The sequence below is a fragment of the Lacerta agilis genome, chromosome 12 (genome assembly GCF_009819535.1).
Source record: "Lacerta agilis isolate rLacAgi1 chromosome 12, rLacAgi1.pri, whole genome shotgun sequence".
Classification (NCBI taxonomy): domain Eukaryota; kingdom Metazoa; phylum Chordata; class Lepidosauria; order Squamata; family Lacertidae; genus Lacerta; species Lacerta agilis.
The window spans coordinates 25604062-25620983 of NC_046323.1; the positions used below are offsets into that span (position 1 = coordinate 25604062).

The 16922-nt window shown below is 43.0% G+C and overlaps 1 protein-coding gene across 3 annotated transcripts in view; it reads right to left on the reverse strand.

The window, feature by feature from the left end:
• BZW2 (basic leucine zipper and W2 domains 2) overlaps positions 1-16922 on the reverse strand; it is a 43787-nt gene that overhangs the window by 19379 nt on the left and 7486 nt on the right. For 2 of the 3 annotated variants that reach the window (XM_033165253.1, XM_033165255.1), the window contains exons 2-5: positions 6979-7043; positions 5440-5616; positions 4099-4202; positions 3577-3642 (exon numbers count right to left, since the gene is read on the reverse strand). In XM_033165253.1, the coding sequence (XP_033021144.1) occupies positions 3577-3642; positions 4099-4202; positions 5440-5616; positions 6979-7043 (412 nt within the window). Of the gene's footprint in view, positions 1-3576; positions 3643-4098; positions 4203-5439; positions 5617-6978; positions 7044-8816; positions 8840-16922 lie in introns of those variants that run through there. The other variant, XM_033165254.1, reaches the window with a different exon arrangement.

Here is a 16922-nt window from a genome sequence, read left to right on the forward strand (position 1 = left end):
CTTCGGACAACCCTGGAGCACATTTGTAATTTCATGGGATATCATTTTCCTTTGTTCAAAAGGCGTTATTTGTCCCTTACTCAACTGTTAAGCATTGACTGAATTAGCTAATGGGGAAAATTTCCAATTCTAATTAACCCACTTAGAAACCATCAATGTTCAGCTTCAAGTTGTTATTACCGCCAGCAACTCGAGGCACTGATTGCATTCAGAACTCTTCCCTGCCTATCACTATTAGACTTTTGGTTTCCAGCTCTGTAGGGGAGGTCAGAGAACACTGGAGAGTTTCAGAATAACACTGACCTGCCACCCACAGGACTCCAATTTGTGAGCCGGTAGAAAATCACTGGTATAACTACGTGCACTACATGAAGAGAGTATGGTTTTAGGGGAAATCAGCATGCCTGGTGTGCCCCAGTGCGGCACATAAACTCCTCCTTTTTTTTGCTGCAGGAGTAACTGATTAATCAAAGCACTCTTTCTAGTGCTAGGATCTCGCAGGGTATGATCTGAAGGCTAATGAGGCCAGCACCTTGCTAGAGCTAAAGCACGTCTGGGTCTAGTCATCAACGGTGCCTCTGAAAATTTTTACACATCACTTGGGAAGACAGGCAAACTAATGTCAGTGTACTGGAAGAAGCAAAAGATCACCAATGTCAAAGCAATGATTCCTCAACATCAACTTCATTGGACCAGTCATGTTGTGCAGATGCCTGATTATCGTCTTCCAAAGCAACTACTCTATTAAGAATGGAAAGCGTAATGTTGGTGGTCAACAAAAGAGGCTTAAAGAATCTCTCAATGCAAATCTAAAAAAATGTAGTATAAACACCAACAATTGGGAAACTCTGGCCTGCCAGTGCTCCAATTGGAAAACAGCCTTTACCAAAGGTGTTGTGGACTTTGAAGCAGCACAAACTCAGGGTGATAAGGAGAAACGAGCTAAGAGGAAGGCACGTTTGGCAAACCCTCACCGTGATCAATTCCCACCCAGAAACTATGTCTCCACTGTGGAAAGACGTGTGGATCCAGAACTGGTCTCCACAGTCACTTACAGACTCACTGTTAAAACCGTGTTTATGGAAGATAATCTTACTCAGCTATGAGGGATCACAGAAGAAGAAGAAGAAGAAGAAGAAGAAGAAGAAGAAGAAGAAGAAGAAGAAGAAGAAGAAGAAGAAGAAGTAGTGCCTAGATGGGATGCAGCCTTGGAACCACATGCATACCACCTTAAGTTCCATGAAAGAAGAATGAACTAGAATGCCTGAGTGGAAGCTCATTTGCCTTTTGGAGAAAGGCTGTGGCTGTAGCTTAGGGGTAGGGCATGTGTTTTCCATGTAAAAGGTCTAAGGTTCAATCCACAACATCTCCAGGTAGAGCTGGGAGTATCTCCTGCTTCAATTCCTGGAGAGCCGATCACTGTAGACAATAACCAGAAAAGATGGACCAACATAATTCCCTATGTTACTGTAATTTCTTTGCCTAGAATAGATTTAGTGGGTGCATGGAGGAAAGGAGGAGACAGTTCCTCTGAGTAAGAATAAATCCTTGCACTGATGGAACAGTCAATGAACTCTACACACTGCCTACAGTGACTGGCAGTGGCTCTCCAGGGTTTCAGAAAGAAGATGGAAATGCCAGTGACTGAACCTTTTGCACACAAAGGATCTGCTCCCCTAGCAAGCTACAGCCCTTTGAAACAAACTGAAAGAAGCCCAACACCCGCTAAAGGCTTTACATATATGCCTTCCAGAGCATGGCTTAACTAATTTATTATGTTGTGAGCTTCCAGATGCAATAACATACTTTGCTGAATGTAAAGGGAGAGATGTGGAAGTCATACCATGGAGTGAGCTACAGTGAAGTAACAGAAGGAGGAGCAAGACTAAACACATGATCAAAAGGACCACTGTGATCCAGATCATTTGCATAATGTTGGTCAAATTGAACACACATACATGTTATCGGGATAGACCATATTTCCCTTTCCTTCTGTGGATCACATCATGGCATAGAATCATAGAGTTGGAAGAGACCACAAGGGCCATCCAGTCCAACCCCCTGCCAAGCAGGAAACACCATCAAAGCATTCCTGACAGACGGCTGTCAAGCCTCCGCTTAAAGACCTTCAAAGAAGGAGACTCCACCACATTCGTTGGCAGCAAATTCCACTGTCGAACAGCTCTTACTGTCAGGAAGTTATTCCTAATGTTTAGGTGGAATCTTCTTTCTTGTAGTTTGAATCCATTGCCCCGTGTCTGCTTCACTGGAGCAGCAGAAAACAACCTTTCTCCCTCCTCTATATGACATCCTTTTATATATTTGAACATGGCTATCATGTCACCCCTTAACCTCTTCTCCAGGCTAAACATACCCAGCTCCCTAAGCCGTTCCTCATAAGACATCGTTTCCAGGCCTTTGACCATCTTGGTTGCCCTCCTCTGGACACTTTCCAGCTTGTCAGTATCCTTCTTGAACTGTGGTGCCCAGAACTGGACACAGTATTCCAGGTGAGGTCTGACCAGAGCGGAATACAGTGGTACTATTACTTCCCTTGATCTAGATGCTATACTCCTATTGATGCAGCCCAGAATTGCATTGGCTTTTTTAGCTGCTGCATCACACTGTTGACTCATGTCAAGTTTATGGTCTACCAAGACTCCTAGATCCTTTTCACATGTACTGTTCTCAAGCCAGGTGTCACCCATCCTGTATTTGTGCCTTTCATTTTTTTTGCCCAAGTGTAGTACTTTACATTTCTCCTTGTTAAAATTCATCTTGTTTGCTTTGGCCCAGTTCTCTAATCTGTTAAGGTCATTTTGAAGTGTGATCCTGTCCTCTGGGGTATTTGATTGCGAGAGCTCTGCAGCACCCTCTAGTGTCACATTTAAAAGAATGTCACATGTCTGTATGATTATCTTAACCCCTTTTAAACTCATTTTTAGCCACGAGTGTAGATGAGTCCTAGGTGTGGTATGCAATGGGCACTGTTATGTGCACAGCCTTTAATGCAGAACATTACTTATTACTGCAGTACACAAAGCCTCAAATAAGCTCCCAGCCTGATATGTTAAAATAAACAGAACAGTTTGTCACAACTGTGCTAAAAAACCATTAACAATGAAGAGTCCCCAGAGGATGGAGGTGGAAAAGAAAAACAGCTGCTTGAACGAGCATAAAGTGCTTTCTGTGCCTGGGAGTGTATGAGTCAGTATTACTCATCACAATATTAACAGTAAAGTTAAGGTTAGGAAAGGAGAGCTGCATAACTTAAAGAGAAAATACCTTAAATATACAATTCTCATCCTATCGTGTACAAGTTCAAGGGCCCGCACCATGTAATTTTGCATGAGTGCTGCTTAGAGATCTCCTCAACACATGCACAACCCCCAAAACACACACAGGCTTTCCATATTGTCTTACCTAGAAAAAGTGTGTAAATACAAACCCTCCTATTAAATATGAAGTCACCATCTCACAACTTAGCATCTAGTGCTTAAAAAAAAAAACAGCTACTGACTCTGAACATAATACAGGAAGACTTTAACCACCACCACCCCAAGTTGGCAATAATACCTTTTTAATTTCATCTTCAAATGCCTTTTCCAAATATTTATATCTCCTGATGAGTTTGTTGAAGACCTAAAATATAAAGATAAGCAGCCATCTTTAATATGAGAAGTAGAACCTAACTGTTCCTACAGCGTTCATAATTAATCTGTGATAAAACAGAAACAACATATAAAAATATACTTCCTATATTTAGCAAGACAAGAAAGTGTTGTTGCAAGTATGATACAGGATACTTCCCAATCGCATATAACTTTACTCCAGAACAACAAAATGCTTTTAGGTAAATACTTTCATAATTATGAAATCCTACTGCCTCAAGCAATTTGCTACTCCAATAAAAACCATAATCTGTAGAGATGTTCAATTTTGGCGAAATGCATCAGTGCCAAATACTGCCAGAAGTAACGGACACTGCAGCCATTTTATATTCTGGGTCTGGTAGAGAACAATAGAAACAGCTGGTGTATTACTGTATAGTATTGTAGTCGACATGAAAGCTTCATCATGAAATCCAATTGGTCGAACCTGAGCATAATTTCGGAGGGCATCATGGTCTTCATCTGCGGAAAACACACAGTGATTGGTCATCTTGGTCTTGTCATTGTCATCGATTCTTGTCCCTCCGGGAGCTGAAGAGATAGAAGCAATGTAAACATATCTTGGAAGTTAGAAATAAAGAGCCAGCTTTTATTCTTCATAATGTACATGCTGCACACATGTGTCATGGAGGCACCTAAAAAGTGAAATAAGAGCCAGCATAAAGAATTCACAAACCTCTGGCGATGGGAATGGCTTGAACACCACATACCGTGAGGTGTCAATTCTGCTGCCTCACCCTCTCTGTGCACCACCCATTGACAATGGCACTGTACAACAATACAGATGGGGAACGTTTTTGGCTCTCAGGAGCCAAATTTGACTGGTGAGCTGAGCCACCCACCTGTCCGGCGCCTGAAAGCACAGGGACTTTGGGACTTCAAAGTGCAGCCAAACTGAAGGGGGTGGTATTAAAGCCTGCCCATTTTGACAGTATTCAGTGCAAGCTCCTTCCTGATTCAGAAAGGCATTTGCATTGAAACCACTGCTAAAGCAAAGGGGGAAAGGACAATTTTAGCAGTGGTTTCCATCATACTTCTTGTTGGGTTTGGGTGTGCTCACTTCCCTGCAGTGAGCTCCACTGAGCACCTGAACCCAGCAGGATTGACCTCCCTTTCTATTGACAGATGTGAGGGGAAGTCAATTCTGCTTTGTGCAATGCTTCAATGCATGTAAGTTTTCTGCAAGCAAATCAGGATGAATGCTCAATAAACAGGTCCTTTGGAGGAGTCCAGTGTAGACTTTACAATCCCATATATTGACCAACTTTCTCTAGTCGTTAGGGTCCAACCTGTTGCCATTTTGTTTAATGTAAAAGAGCACAGCATTGCTATTCTGGATACACTCTACATCTAACTTTAACAACACTATTTCAACATTTTTAGGGTTGCATCCAATGCTAGTTATACTCAGAGTAGACCCATTGAATTGAATGGACTCCATGTAGCCATGTTCATTAATTTCAATGGGTGTACTCTAAGTTGAAGACCACCCTTTGAAATTAATGCATAGGGCTAACTTTGGTCCATTAATATCAGTGGGTCTATACTTGAGTTAAACTTAGTTGGGCACAGCCGACAAAGTTTGCCAAATTATACCAAAAAGGTAAGAGAAACATGAAAGCAAAACACAGATAACTGAAAATGAGGAAGAGGAGGATCCAGACCAAGGGGAGAGCAACAGTTGTTGAACATTAGCTGCCAGACCAAGAGGGCATGTTTCCAGGATCAGCTTTGAAAGTGTTGAGAGTTTTCAGTGTGACATACATACCTAGCATGCTGCCAGCTATCAAGATGTCAAACAGAGTGTCGGCATAGCGGCGATAATCTAGCCTTGAGCCTGTAGCATCCAGAAACTTGGCTACAGCTTCCAGGTCATCACCAGCTTCATTGAGACCTTGGACAATTGTATCCCGGAAGACGGTTGGTTCAAATTTCTCTTTTTCATCTAAAACAGAGAGCCAGAGTCAAATTGTTTTATGGAAGCTGAATACCAGTTTCCATTTCTCAGTCATATTCAAGCATTCTGTTCTACAGGGGCTCAAACAACCTTTGCTGAATTGTTCTCTTCCTACCTTACATATGCATCGTAACATGCTACTCACTAGGTTACAGAATTTATACAATATAAAGCTGCACATGAAATATTTTGTTTTCTTGTTGATTCCCCCCCCCCTTCCCAATCACCTTTTCTTAATTGCATTTAAGGTCATACTCTCAAGAGGAAGTTGAGCAATGGGGCATGTATTGCAAACCGAGCAATGGGGCAATGTATTGCAAACTGATATATTGCTATGAATGATCTTGGCATGTTACAGTGTTGGTCCCAGAGAGCAACATACAAAATAGTTAAGCTGGTTATATTTCACTGGATTGGCCTCTTGTGGTAGAAGGGTATAACAGAATCATGTTTCTTCTGTGAGATGGGAGAGTCCTTCATATATAAATAAAGTTATACATCACAATGGTTTGGTTATTGTTATGTACACAAACCACAAGCTTGTTTTCTCCACTGATATGTCTATGAAGAGACCAGAAGGACTTCCATTTTCAACTAACCATGGCTTGCTGTTAAAGTCACACCTCGGGTTACAGACGCTTCAGGTTGCGCATTTTCGGGTTGTGCATTGCGCTGAACCCGGAAGTACTGGAACGGGTTACTTCTGGGTTTCGGTACTCGCACATGCGCAGAAGCGCTAAATTGTGCTTTGCACATGCACAGAAGTGCCAAATCGTGACCCGTGTGTGCGCAGATGCAGCGCTGCAGGTTGTGAATGTGCTTCCTGCACGGATCACGTTTGCAACCCGAGCGTCCACTGTATCTCCAAATCTGGAACTGTGGCTAGCATTAAAGCTGGTTTATTAAAACAAGCCAGGGTTATTAGTCATGGTTTGATGTTGATTTCTTAAAAAACAAAGTTTCTATTAAGACAATATAGGTGACATGAATACTGCTAGAGCAGGCTTCCTCAAATTTGGCCCTCCAGATGTTTGAGACTACAGTTCCCATCATCCCTGACCACTGGTCCTGCTAGCTAGGGATCATGGGAGTTGTAGGCAAAAACATCTGGAAGGCTGAGTTTGAGGAAGCCTGTGCTAGAGAAAAGTCTTCCAGTATGGTGAATAAGTATTACACTTTTGTTCACAGGGAGCTCAATGTATACCCACAAGTCAACTGATTCAGTCCCTCTACTCTTTAATGTTAAATTCTGATTTGATAAGCAGGGGAAACAAAACACAGCAGGCAGCACTGTGCAAAGTCTTCAATAAACTGTATATAACGTTCACAAAACAAAATGATCAAACCTACCCCTCTTCCTAGTTTTGAACCGTTGGCCTGTTAGCACCGGCTTCTGATGCTTATTCATAAAATTTCTGGAATACAAGTGTAGAATGTTACAGATGTACAGTTTTAATGGAGATATTTTAAATCAAAAGGATATCAAAACCTTAGTATAATATGAACTATATAGGAAAGGAACCCCCAGATGCAGGAACTCCCATCAGTCTCAGCCAGAATGGCCACCAGGGATGATTGGAGTTGTAGTCCAGCAACACCTGAAGGGCTTCAAGTTCCCCATCCCAGAGACAAGTGAAGGACAAATTACTGGTGACATTGATAGGTACTGATTCGGGAACCCATAAAAGCCACACTTGATGAAACTTGCATGTCAAGCGATTACCACTTAATGCTATTAATTTTTGCAGGTGGCCATATAAACTCCACACATTCCATTCAATGAAGCCTAATCTTTCCTGCTGTACGACCCCAAATCCCAGTTAGCTCCAGTTTCCCACTCTCTCAATCAACTCCCTGGTCGCCTCTTCAACTTCCCCCTTCTCTTGTGATTACCTTGCATCCAAACAACTCCTTATCTTCCAAAAGATTTTGCCTCTTACTCATTCCGGTTATTGAATCTATCACATTCCTTGTGTTTCCTGAAGATCAGAACAAGCCCCTTCTCAATCCTGAACTCTGCTACCAGGAATCCACCTCTATGTTCCAACATCACCATGTTTCCAAGGTGAATTTTCCAGAACAAGCCACTAGCTCCCAGGATGTTTCAGAGGAGGCCATGACCGTTTATGATACTGGAATGATACTGCTTTAAATATATACTGCAGATAGAGTCTCAGAAGAAAGAGTCCCAAGCCAGAGTTTAGACTTTCCAGATGTGTTTAAGCCCTCAGTTCAGCAAGAGTTGTCCAGAAGAAAACTTAGTGTGGGGAATAAACAGACCCAGAACAGATTAGCAAGTGTCTGAGTCCCTCTGACTATCTCCTGCTTCAATCTGATTCTTAGGATAAACTCCCTGGCTGCTATATTTTATGGTGTTAATGGTTTTGGGGGTTAGCAAACAGCAAGAGCAGTTCCACACAAGGTGAAACAGCTGCATCAAAACAACAACAACAACAACACTGAATCACACCCATATCTGAGCAAGGGTCAAGTTTTCATTTGCCTGCCCTCTGAAACCACCTCCTCTCTTTCTTGGAAACAGCACGTTTTTGACACAGCAAACCTTAAGGGGTTCAAACATTACAAAACAGTCTAATAGATAGCTCAGCTGGTGGAGCATGAGACTCTTTAATCCCGGGGCAGTGAGTCTGAGCCTCTCACATTGGGCGAAAGAGTGCAGGGGTTGAACTAGATGGTCCTCGTGGCCCTGCCTGACTCCACGAGTCTATGAAATAAATAAATAAACACCCCCGTGCATTAACGATGGCAGGCGCCTCTTGAAATAAACACAAGAAGCTGGCACCAAGAGCAGCCACTGAATAAACACAACAGACACCCGACTCTGCAGCAACAGAGATCTAAAAATATGCAAGGTGGATCTCCCTTCCCCACTGGGACCAAGGGAAGTCTTTCTCAGACTGAGGCAACAAGGCTAATGAAGTCTGCTAGCCTTTTTTCCACAAGGGCTCAGAGGCTTCTAACTGTTGTGCAGACTTCTGGTCACCATCCTGCTTCTATTAATGCGTGTTTTTATTTCTGAGTGGATATGCGTGGAACAGAAGCAACTCCCTGCCCCCCCCCAACGCAGCCTCCAATGCACAAATAAGCCCTTTAAAAACACTGAGGTGACGAGGGAGGGGTGAGTGCCAAAGCTAAGCAAAAACCAAGAGGAGAAAAAGCAAACTCACCACTTGTAGCAGATTTGACAAATTGCGTACAGGAGTGTCACTCCAGAGGTTATTAGTACCAGAACAGGATCTTGTTTCTATATTTAGCTTTAAAATGCATCACACTCTCTAATCTGCTTTGGTCGGGGCTTTATAAGGTAGCTGTTAAAGCACGGGGTCAAGGAATACGCACGAGAGGGAGAAAGAGCAAAGGAAAGGGCAAAAGGCATCAACTGCTAGTCAGACACATTTCAGGCGCGTCAGGTCAGACTCTGCAGGTCTGCATGTAGAGAGGAATGCAGTCTCCTACGCCAGAATGTGGCAAACAATGAAAAACAACAGCCAAAATAACAGAACAGAGAGACCCACGGCACTAATTGTGGCAGGATAGAATGAGAAAACCTCTCATTTCTGGTGTAAAGGAGGAAAAAAGAGCTCCCGTAGGGTAAGGGTAGGGAAACCTTCTCAGCCTGAGGGCCACATGCCCTTCTGGATAACTTTCTGGGGGCCACACATCAGTAGGGCTAAAGACAAAATTGGGTAGAGCAATAGATGCAATTATTACCTTTGCAGAGTAGGCTGGTTTCTACGCAAACCATTTTATATTCTTTGTCTAAGGGAGCAAGGAGCATTATCAGTGTCCAATGACACATTCCAGCCAAGCATAAACACTCAGGAATGGTGCAAAGCAGGAGCCAGGAGTGGGTGTGACCTGGGAAAAGTCCTGGGGGCCATACAGAGAGGCTTGGAGGGCCACATTCACCCCCAGTTCCCCACCCCTGACCTTGGGAAGTGCATTTGTTTATTTGCTTACATTTATACCCCACCTTTCTTCCACTGTGGACCTCAAGGTGGTATAGAAGTGGTTTATTCCCAGGCAGTTACCCATCTGGGAGATGACCAGGCCTACTTAGCAGCAACTAGATGGTGGCCCTGTATCTCTTTACAGACCACATCCTGGGCCCACACACTTATAGACCTCGCACAGCCACAGTTACAAATGAATTTGTGTGTCATGGACTTAAAACTGAGCAGATCTAGGTTTGAATCCTCACTCAGCCATGAAACTTGCAGGGTGACCTTGGGCTTCGAACAATAATCCCTTTCAGATATTGTAGGAATTAAGTGAAGGGGACTGGGGAGAAACAACATACCTCAACCTAGCCCAAGCTGCTGGGAGGAAAGGCAGGTTAAAAGCTGGTGTAAATACACCCCCCTAAGGAGGAGTCTTTAAAGGTAAAGGGACCCCTGACCATTAGGTCCAGTCGTGTCCGACTCTGGGGTTGCAGTGCTCAAATCGCATTAATGGCCGAGGGAGCTGGTGTACAGCTTCCAGGTCATGTGGCCAGCATGACAAAGCCGCTTCTGGCAAACCAGAGCAGCACACGGAAACACCGCTTATCTTCCCACCGGAGTGCTACCTATTTATCTACTTGCACTTTGACGTGCTTTTGAACTGCTAGGTGGGCAGGAGCTGGGACCGAGCGATGGAGGAGTCTTTAGCCCAGTCTTTAAAAAATCTAAGCAGCTGTGAGGCTTGGAAGAGGACGGCAATGAAATCAACAGCATTGCCATAAGGCTTTGCGTACTTCTGATCATCCAACACATGGCTGACAAGGAATCATAATGGCTACCGCCCTAGGTGACAGGGCAGGGGGATGATGCAAAACTATGATTTTCTAACCTTTTACTTTAAGGAGTATTTCCCACATTCACTTGTCTGCCATGGAGCTCTTCAGCATCTCCTGGGCCCCCTCTGCACGTTGCAAACAATTGCAATACATGCTCCAGGTGTTTACTCAGTTGCTGTTCCAGGTGAGTGGATGGTGAGCACTGATATCATCACATTGCAGGGGAATGTTGCCCACCACTAAGCTGTTCTTCAGGCAGCTTGTCCACATTTAATAATCTGCTTGCTGAGAAACTCTGATAAGCATACAGTAAATCCCCGAGTTCTCTAAAACACAGCTAGAAAGTCACCTATGTAGGATAATACCTCGGGAGGCAGGAGGCATGTGAGATTCTCAAAAAAGGATTGAATTAGGCTGCAAAGCCTAATCCCACTCATGTTGTAGTAAGTCCAATTAAACACAGAAAGACTTCCCTCTGAGGAAACACACACAGCAAATTCCTATTGCTCTCTGATTTGATATCTACACTGCATCATACAGTACACTGAACTTCCTTCAGACGATGATTTGAGTTTCGGAAAGCCAAAACTGCAATTATGGTAACCCTTATCTGCTTTTTTTCAGAAAGCATACATCTTCCAAAATGTCAGACCATGCAACCTCAAACAGGTTGTTTTTGTGCAAGAGGCAACATTTTTTAAATGTCAGACAGAAGCACGCACGGTGGCAGTTGTTCAAAAAACAAAAAACAAGGCATGGACAGAGGGGAAGAGAGAAGGGTAATTCTGTTTACATGCTGGAGTATGACTTAATCAAAGCATGGATGAAGAAGAAAAGTGGATGATTAAAAGAGAGAGAAGGGGGGAGGGGGAAGCAGAAGGCACTGAATCAAAACTGCCTCCAACAAAAGCAGAGTCCAGAAGAGTCTAACTGCATTACAGAGTTGTATAACAGAACTGGAGGCTAATAATGGTACTTGGATATCTTGGCTATTTTGTTTCACGCCAGCAGCATCGCCAGTACATTATACTAGTGAAATGCTTGTCATTTTGGTAAGTGAATCCCTGAGGAGGGCAATGAATCGTTGGCTATTCTGTGTACAGACACACTTTGGGGCCTCCTTCCTTAATGTTTTTAATCACAAGAGTGAATTGCAGCATTCATGCACATGCAAGAAAGTACAGCGGAGCACTATCCAAAAGAAAGCACTAAAATTTAAGCGCGACTCCAGTTTTTGAGACAGCAGAGGGAGGAAACAGGTGTAGCATTTTAATAAAAAAATATGCAAGTCATTCTCCACCCAGGTTATGCTGGGTCTTTTCGTGTGCCTTTTGCAGGCCTCATTCCCAAAAATATAACAAAGCACATACAAAATATTGCAGCTGGCATGCAGTTAATGTTGTCACAGTTCCTTCAAAACAAAATGGCAAAGCTAACCTCCAGCTGCATCCCACTACCCTCCAATAATGTTGATTTCCTATTTATATAAGCTTAAGTTTGGCAAGTTTTTAACGAGTTTAGCCTCATCTAAAATTCCCATGCAAAGAGCACCATATGGCATACCATATGAACAGAATATATGGTGAGGACATGCAGTGAAAAGAGTTGAAAGCCTAACCATCTCAAATGATCAGATTGTTCATGGTAGCTGCTCCATGAGCAGTGGAAGTAGTGAAACAGAAATGGCAGCAGGATAACAGAGGGCTGTGCAGGGATGACTGACATCTCAGCCTGGACTAGGGATGTAAGATTTCCGTTCTGGCATGTATTCGTCACTTGTTTTTCCATTTTTGTCAGAATTCTCTGATACCCCTAGCCTGGACCACATGATGGCAGGCCAGTGGGAAATTATCCTCTCTGCTTTGTGCTGCCACAGAGCCTGCAGTGCAGGCGGGGCCTATACTGAAAGGCATGGCGTTGATCAATGCTATCTTCACTCCCATTGTACACTGATTGATTTGATGCCATCAAAATGCAGAGCCGGCAGTGCTAGAGCCAGTAGCACATGTAAACTTGCTGTCCGCATGCCAGCCGATGGAGCGGAGGATCACCCTGGAAAAGCGTCTTCAGAGCAGGGCACACAAACGAAGATTTTGCCATCATGCTTCCTCTTTGAGAGAAAAATGCTCTTACATTATAAAGCAAAAGCGCAAGGCCTTGATTAGTCATTATTCGGCACCCTATTCGGCACCCAGCCTCTTGCTGTGGAACAAAAGGATTATGTGCGTACTCTGTTGTGCTGTAAAACCTACATGTGAGCAGAGATGAATGTGTGAAGCTCATCCCACAGCATCATCACCACCAACTCATGGAAAGCAAAGTTCTGAAGTGGGGAGCCTTCTCTACTCACTGTGACTCACCCTATAATATAGAATCTTAATTATTAAGCTCTCTGTTTCAGAACTTTGCCGACTACAGGTTACTGGAGATGGAGATTGGGCAGCGATCAGCGCAGCACACTCATTCCTGCTCAGATGCAGGTTTTACAACACAAGAGAAAGCCTGTGGAGTCCAACAATATTGCAACAAATTGGCTTCTTAAAAGCTTATTCCATGGCCCACCGGGGAGCGACTACAAAAAGTAGGGGCTGTGTACACACCATGCATTCAAAGAACATTTTTTTACCCCAAAGAATCCTGGGAATTGTAATTATTATTTTATAATACTTTTTATTAATTTTTAATTATAATCCAATGATAGCCTCATTATAACAACACCAATTTAAAATAAAATTACTATTATCAATCATTAAAATACCAAATTATATAATTTAGTGGGGGCCCACGTGCTATAATTGATGCTTTTCTTTATTTCTGCATTCCAAAATCTTATTGATTTCAATTACATTCCAGTCATAATAATAATCCCTTATACAACAGGCTGCAGTATTTAAAACTTCTATTCGTACTGACACATTAAATGATTTATAGAACTACAAGCGAGGATCTCCTTGTTCTTCCTGTGTGTGACATTTATTCTGTCCATGATGTTTCTTCCCGTCCTTGTAAAGTGTTATGTCTATCTTTTCACAGTTGTTGCTCTTATCCATCATGCCTTGAGCGGAGCTGATATCCCATTGTTTCTCCAGAAATTTCTCCCTCCCTCAGTCCTGTGCTTCGTTGTTTTTGCAACTTTGACAACAGCTGCAAATGTCACTCTATCCCAGTAAATAACCTGTTTTTTGCCATTTTCCCTCTCAGCCTAGGAAGAAGAGCGATCTGTCAAACTGTAGATTGTTAAGCATTCTGGGAATTGCAGCTCTGTTGAGTGGAAACTACGATTCCCAAGATTCTTGAGGGGTGTGTGCTTTAGGCGTATGGTTTGTATGCGGTCAGAGATAGAGAGATGCTTTGCAGGATGCAGACCCAGCCAGGTCTGAAAAGCTGTTACTTCATTGTGCAACAAAGTGAAAGAACATCCAAAGTTAGACACGAACTAAATTTGTAAGTGGAAAAACAAGTGTACGTGCATCACTCAAGTTTGGAAAAAGGAAAGTGCTGTAAAGTGTTGACAGGATGAAAGGATGCATCTGGATGAGATGGAAGAGCAGCAGCCTCTTGTGAAATCCCCATCAAATGCTGCCAGGGCTATATGGAATTTGTCTCTCATCCTTGCTGCAGATGGATAGAGAAATAAGTCGCCACAGTACAAGAACAGAAGAGAACACAAGAAGTTATCTATGCTGCCCAAGTATGAATGACGGACCCACAGGACTTTAAAGCCCATTCAAAAATACTTTCTGCATCTTTGTTAAAACGAGGCTAGCCCTGTGGAACTGTAGTAGGCTCCAATTTGGACTTTATGAACCTATGTGGAACAGAAACTAGCAGATATTTGGTCTTTATGAATGAACTGATCTATTGGGACTTCCATCTATATTATTGCACTTCATGTGTTGTTTATGTGCAAGATAAACATTTGATATTGTGATAAGAATATACAGAAGAGTTTTGTTTATGTGAATGCACAGCCAGTTACGTTTTGTGTGTTTGTCAAATGTATTTCACGTAATGACAGCTAGCAACAGCTGCAAGGTCCACCCATGAATGCGCACACAGGCCAAGGTAGCTAAAACTGGTGCATAGGGCTGCTCGTCTTCCCATTCAGAAAAAAACCATTTGACAATACAGTGGTGGTAATAGCCTTCAATGACAGTATCACTTCCAAATGTAGGAGAGGTGTTAAGGATTGGACATTTCTTATAGACTTTTTGCATGAAAGAGAAAATGATCTTGTAATATCTGGATTTGAAGATTGAAAAAATACTGGTTTATAGACGATAGAATGGTTGGATCTTGAGGAATGAATAGCATATACAGCTGCAGTGCAGAGAACTAGAAGTTCTTTTATTTTCTTCATCTTTAGTTTTTTCCTCGCTTTCTCTTTTTTAGGTTTCTCCTTTCCATGACCTTTCTTCCTTCTGGCTTTGTTCTCTTATAGACTAAGTAGCCGTTTTATCTCGGTATATTGCAAAAATATACTTTGCATGTTTTTGTATCTCTTTGAATTAGTATCAAGAATTATTAATTTTTAAACAGAACATAGGAGGAGCTATATGACTGAAGCCTGTAAAAAGCCAGTATGCCAGACAGTGATGAACTGTAGCCCTGAGGTGAGTAACTCAGGGGCCGAATACATCCCTCCAGGCCTCTCTACTTGGCCCCTGAGACTCTTCTCAGGTCCCAGTGTTTGTGGACTCTGCTTCACAACCCAAAGTGCCTCTGCCTTACTGGAACACATCCTTGAACAGTGATAAAGTCTCTTCACATGCCTCAATGGGTAGGGGAATCTGTGTGTAGAATGTTCTGACCAAAATGTAGCCTATGTGCAAAAGCAAGTTGCAGATCTACTGCCCGCTATTGCCTATGCCCCACTGTTAGCAGAATGTGGCCCCCAGAAAGCTGCCTTGGGTGGAATGTGGCACTGTGGTTGGAAAAGGTTCCCCAAACCCCGTTCTAGCCTATCCTTCCTTCTGAATGTGCCAGTTCTTTAAAACAACACCCAAAATAAAGCTCGCCCCTAGCAATCCTTTCAAACAATGAAGCCTGAATCTATATGGTATATTTCCACACTCTGTGTTTATCTTTCTGCCATAACTTTCTGAACATGTCACACTCCCGCCTCCAACCACAAAATTAAACACATGATAAAATATGAACGCCTGCCACTGCGACCACCTTTGGCTTTTTTGGTGGACAAGTTGCTGCCCAGGTCACACCTACAGTAAAATCCCAGATTTCCTAACTTATTTTCTCTGGGAGACCATCACTTCTCTGTCAGGAAAGATGAAAACACAGCTTCAAAACGAAGCCAAGCAGTCCCTTCCCCATTCTCCATGTCTAGAGAGAAAATTCTAGGGTGACAAATGAACCAAGGAAGACCCCAAAACAGCTTCAAAATAAACTAAAAAGTCCCTTCTTCATTGTTTGGGGAAGGGACATTGGAGCTATTCTGAAGCTGGTCTTGGATCTTCTCCAAAATGGAGGGGGATTCACAAAGTACGTAATTGCTTTGAATGGTGCCAGCATTTTGCTTCATAATGTTCTTTGAAAGGAAGAAAGAAAACTCAGAGTCTGGGCCTTCCTCTCATGAAGCTTGTCAGTTACCTGGTTTTGGACTCAGAAGAAGAAGAAGCCAACCCCACAATTTTCTCGTGTGTGCAATTTACAGTGGTACCTCAGGTTACATATGCTTCAGGTTACAGACTCCGCTAACCCAGAAATAACGCTTCAGGTTAAGAACTTTGCTTCAGGATAAGAACTGAAATCGTGCTCTGGTGGCGCAGCGGTAGCGGGAGGTCCCATTAGCTAAAGTGGTGCTTCAGGTTAAGAACAGTTTCAGGTTAAGAACAGACCTCCAGAGCGAATTAAGTACGTAACCTGAGGTACCACTGTATTTATGTTTCACGGGGCCTGCTCAAGAGAAGTTCCCAGCAGATCGTTGCCTAGAGAGCACAAAAAATGCTCTCACTCATTCCTGAAGCTTCTTACTCCGCCATATAGCTATAACCTCATTTTTTCCCACCATTTTAAAGAAAGGGTAGACGTGCCACAAATGGAGTATCTGTGAAGTGAGGCATGTTGAGTGCACTCGGTAATTTCATTGACATGGTTACCCCTAAAACACATAGTCAAAAAACAGTGGATAATTAAAGGCCCGGAGAAACCCGCCTTTTGCAGATATGTCAGCCTGCTGTTCTTCGGGCATTTATTGATGCCACTCCAACTCAATACACTTTGCTAATAAGCAAGCTATTTTGTGAGCGTTGCTGACAAACTGATGCTCAATCTCCCAGGAACTCCAAAGAAACAGAAACGACAGGGAGTGAGGGGAAATAATGGAAGAATTCAGCTGGCTCAGGAACTTGACAACCTGGAATTTTGCAAGTGGATCAGCAAATGTTGCGTGTGTGTGTGTGTGTGTGTGTGTGTGCACTGCAGGGTAGTAGAAAGCATTAAGGGAAGGGCCATAGCTCAGTGATACAGCACATGGGTT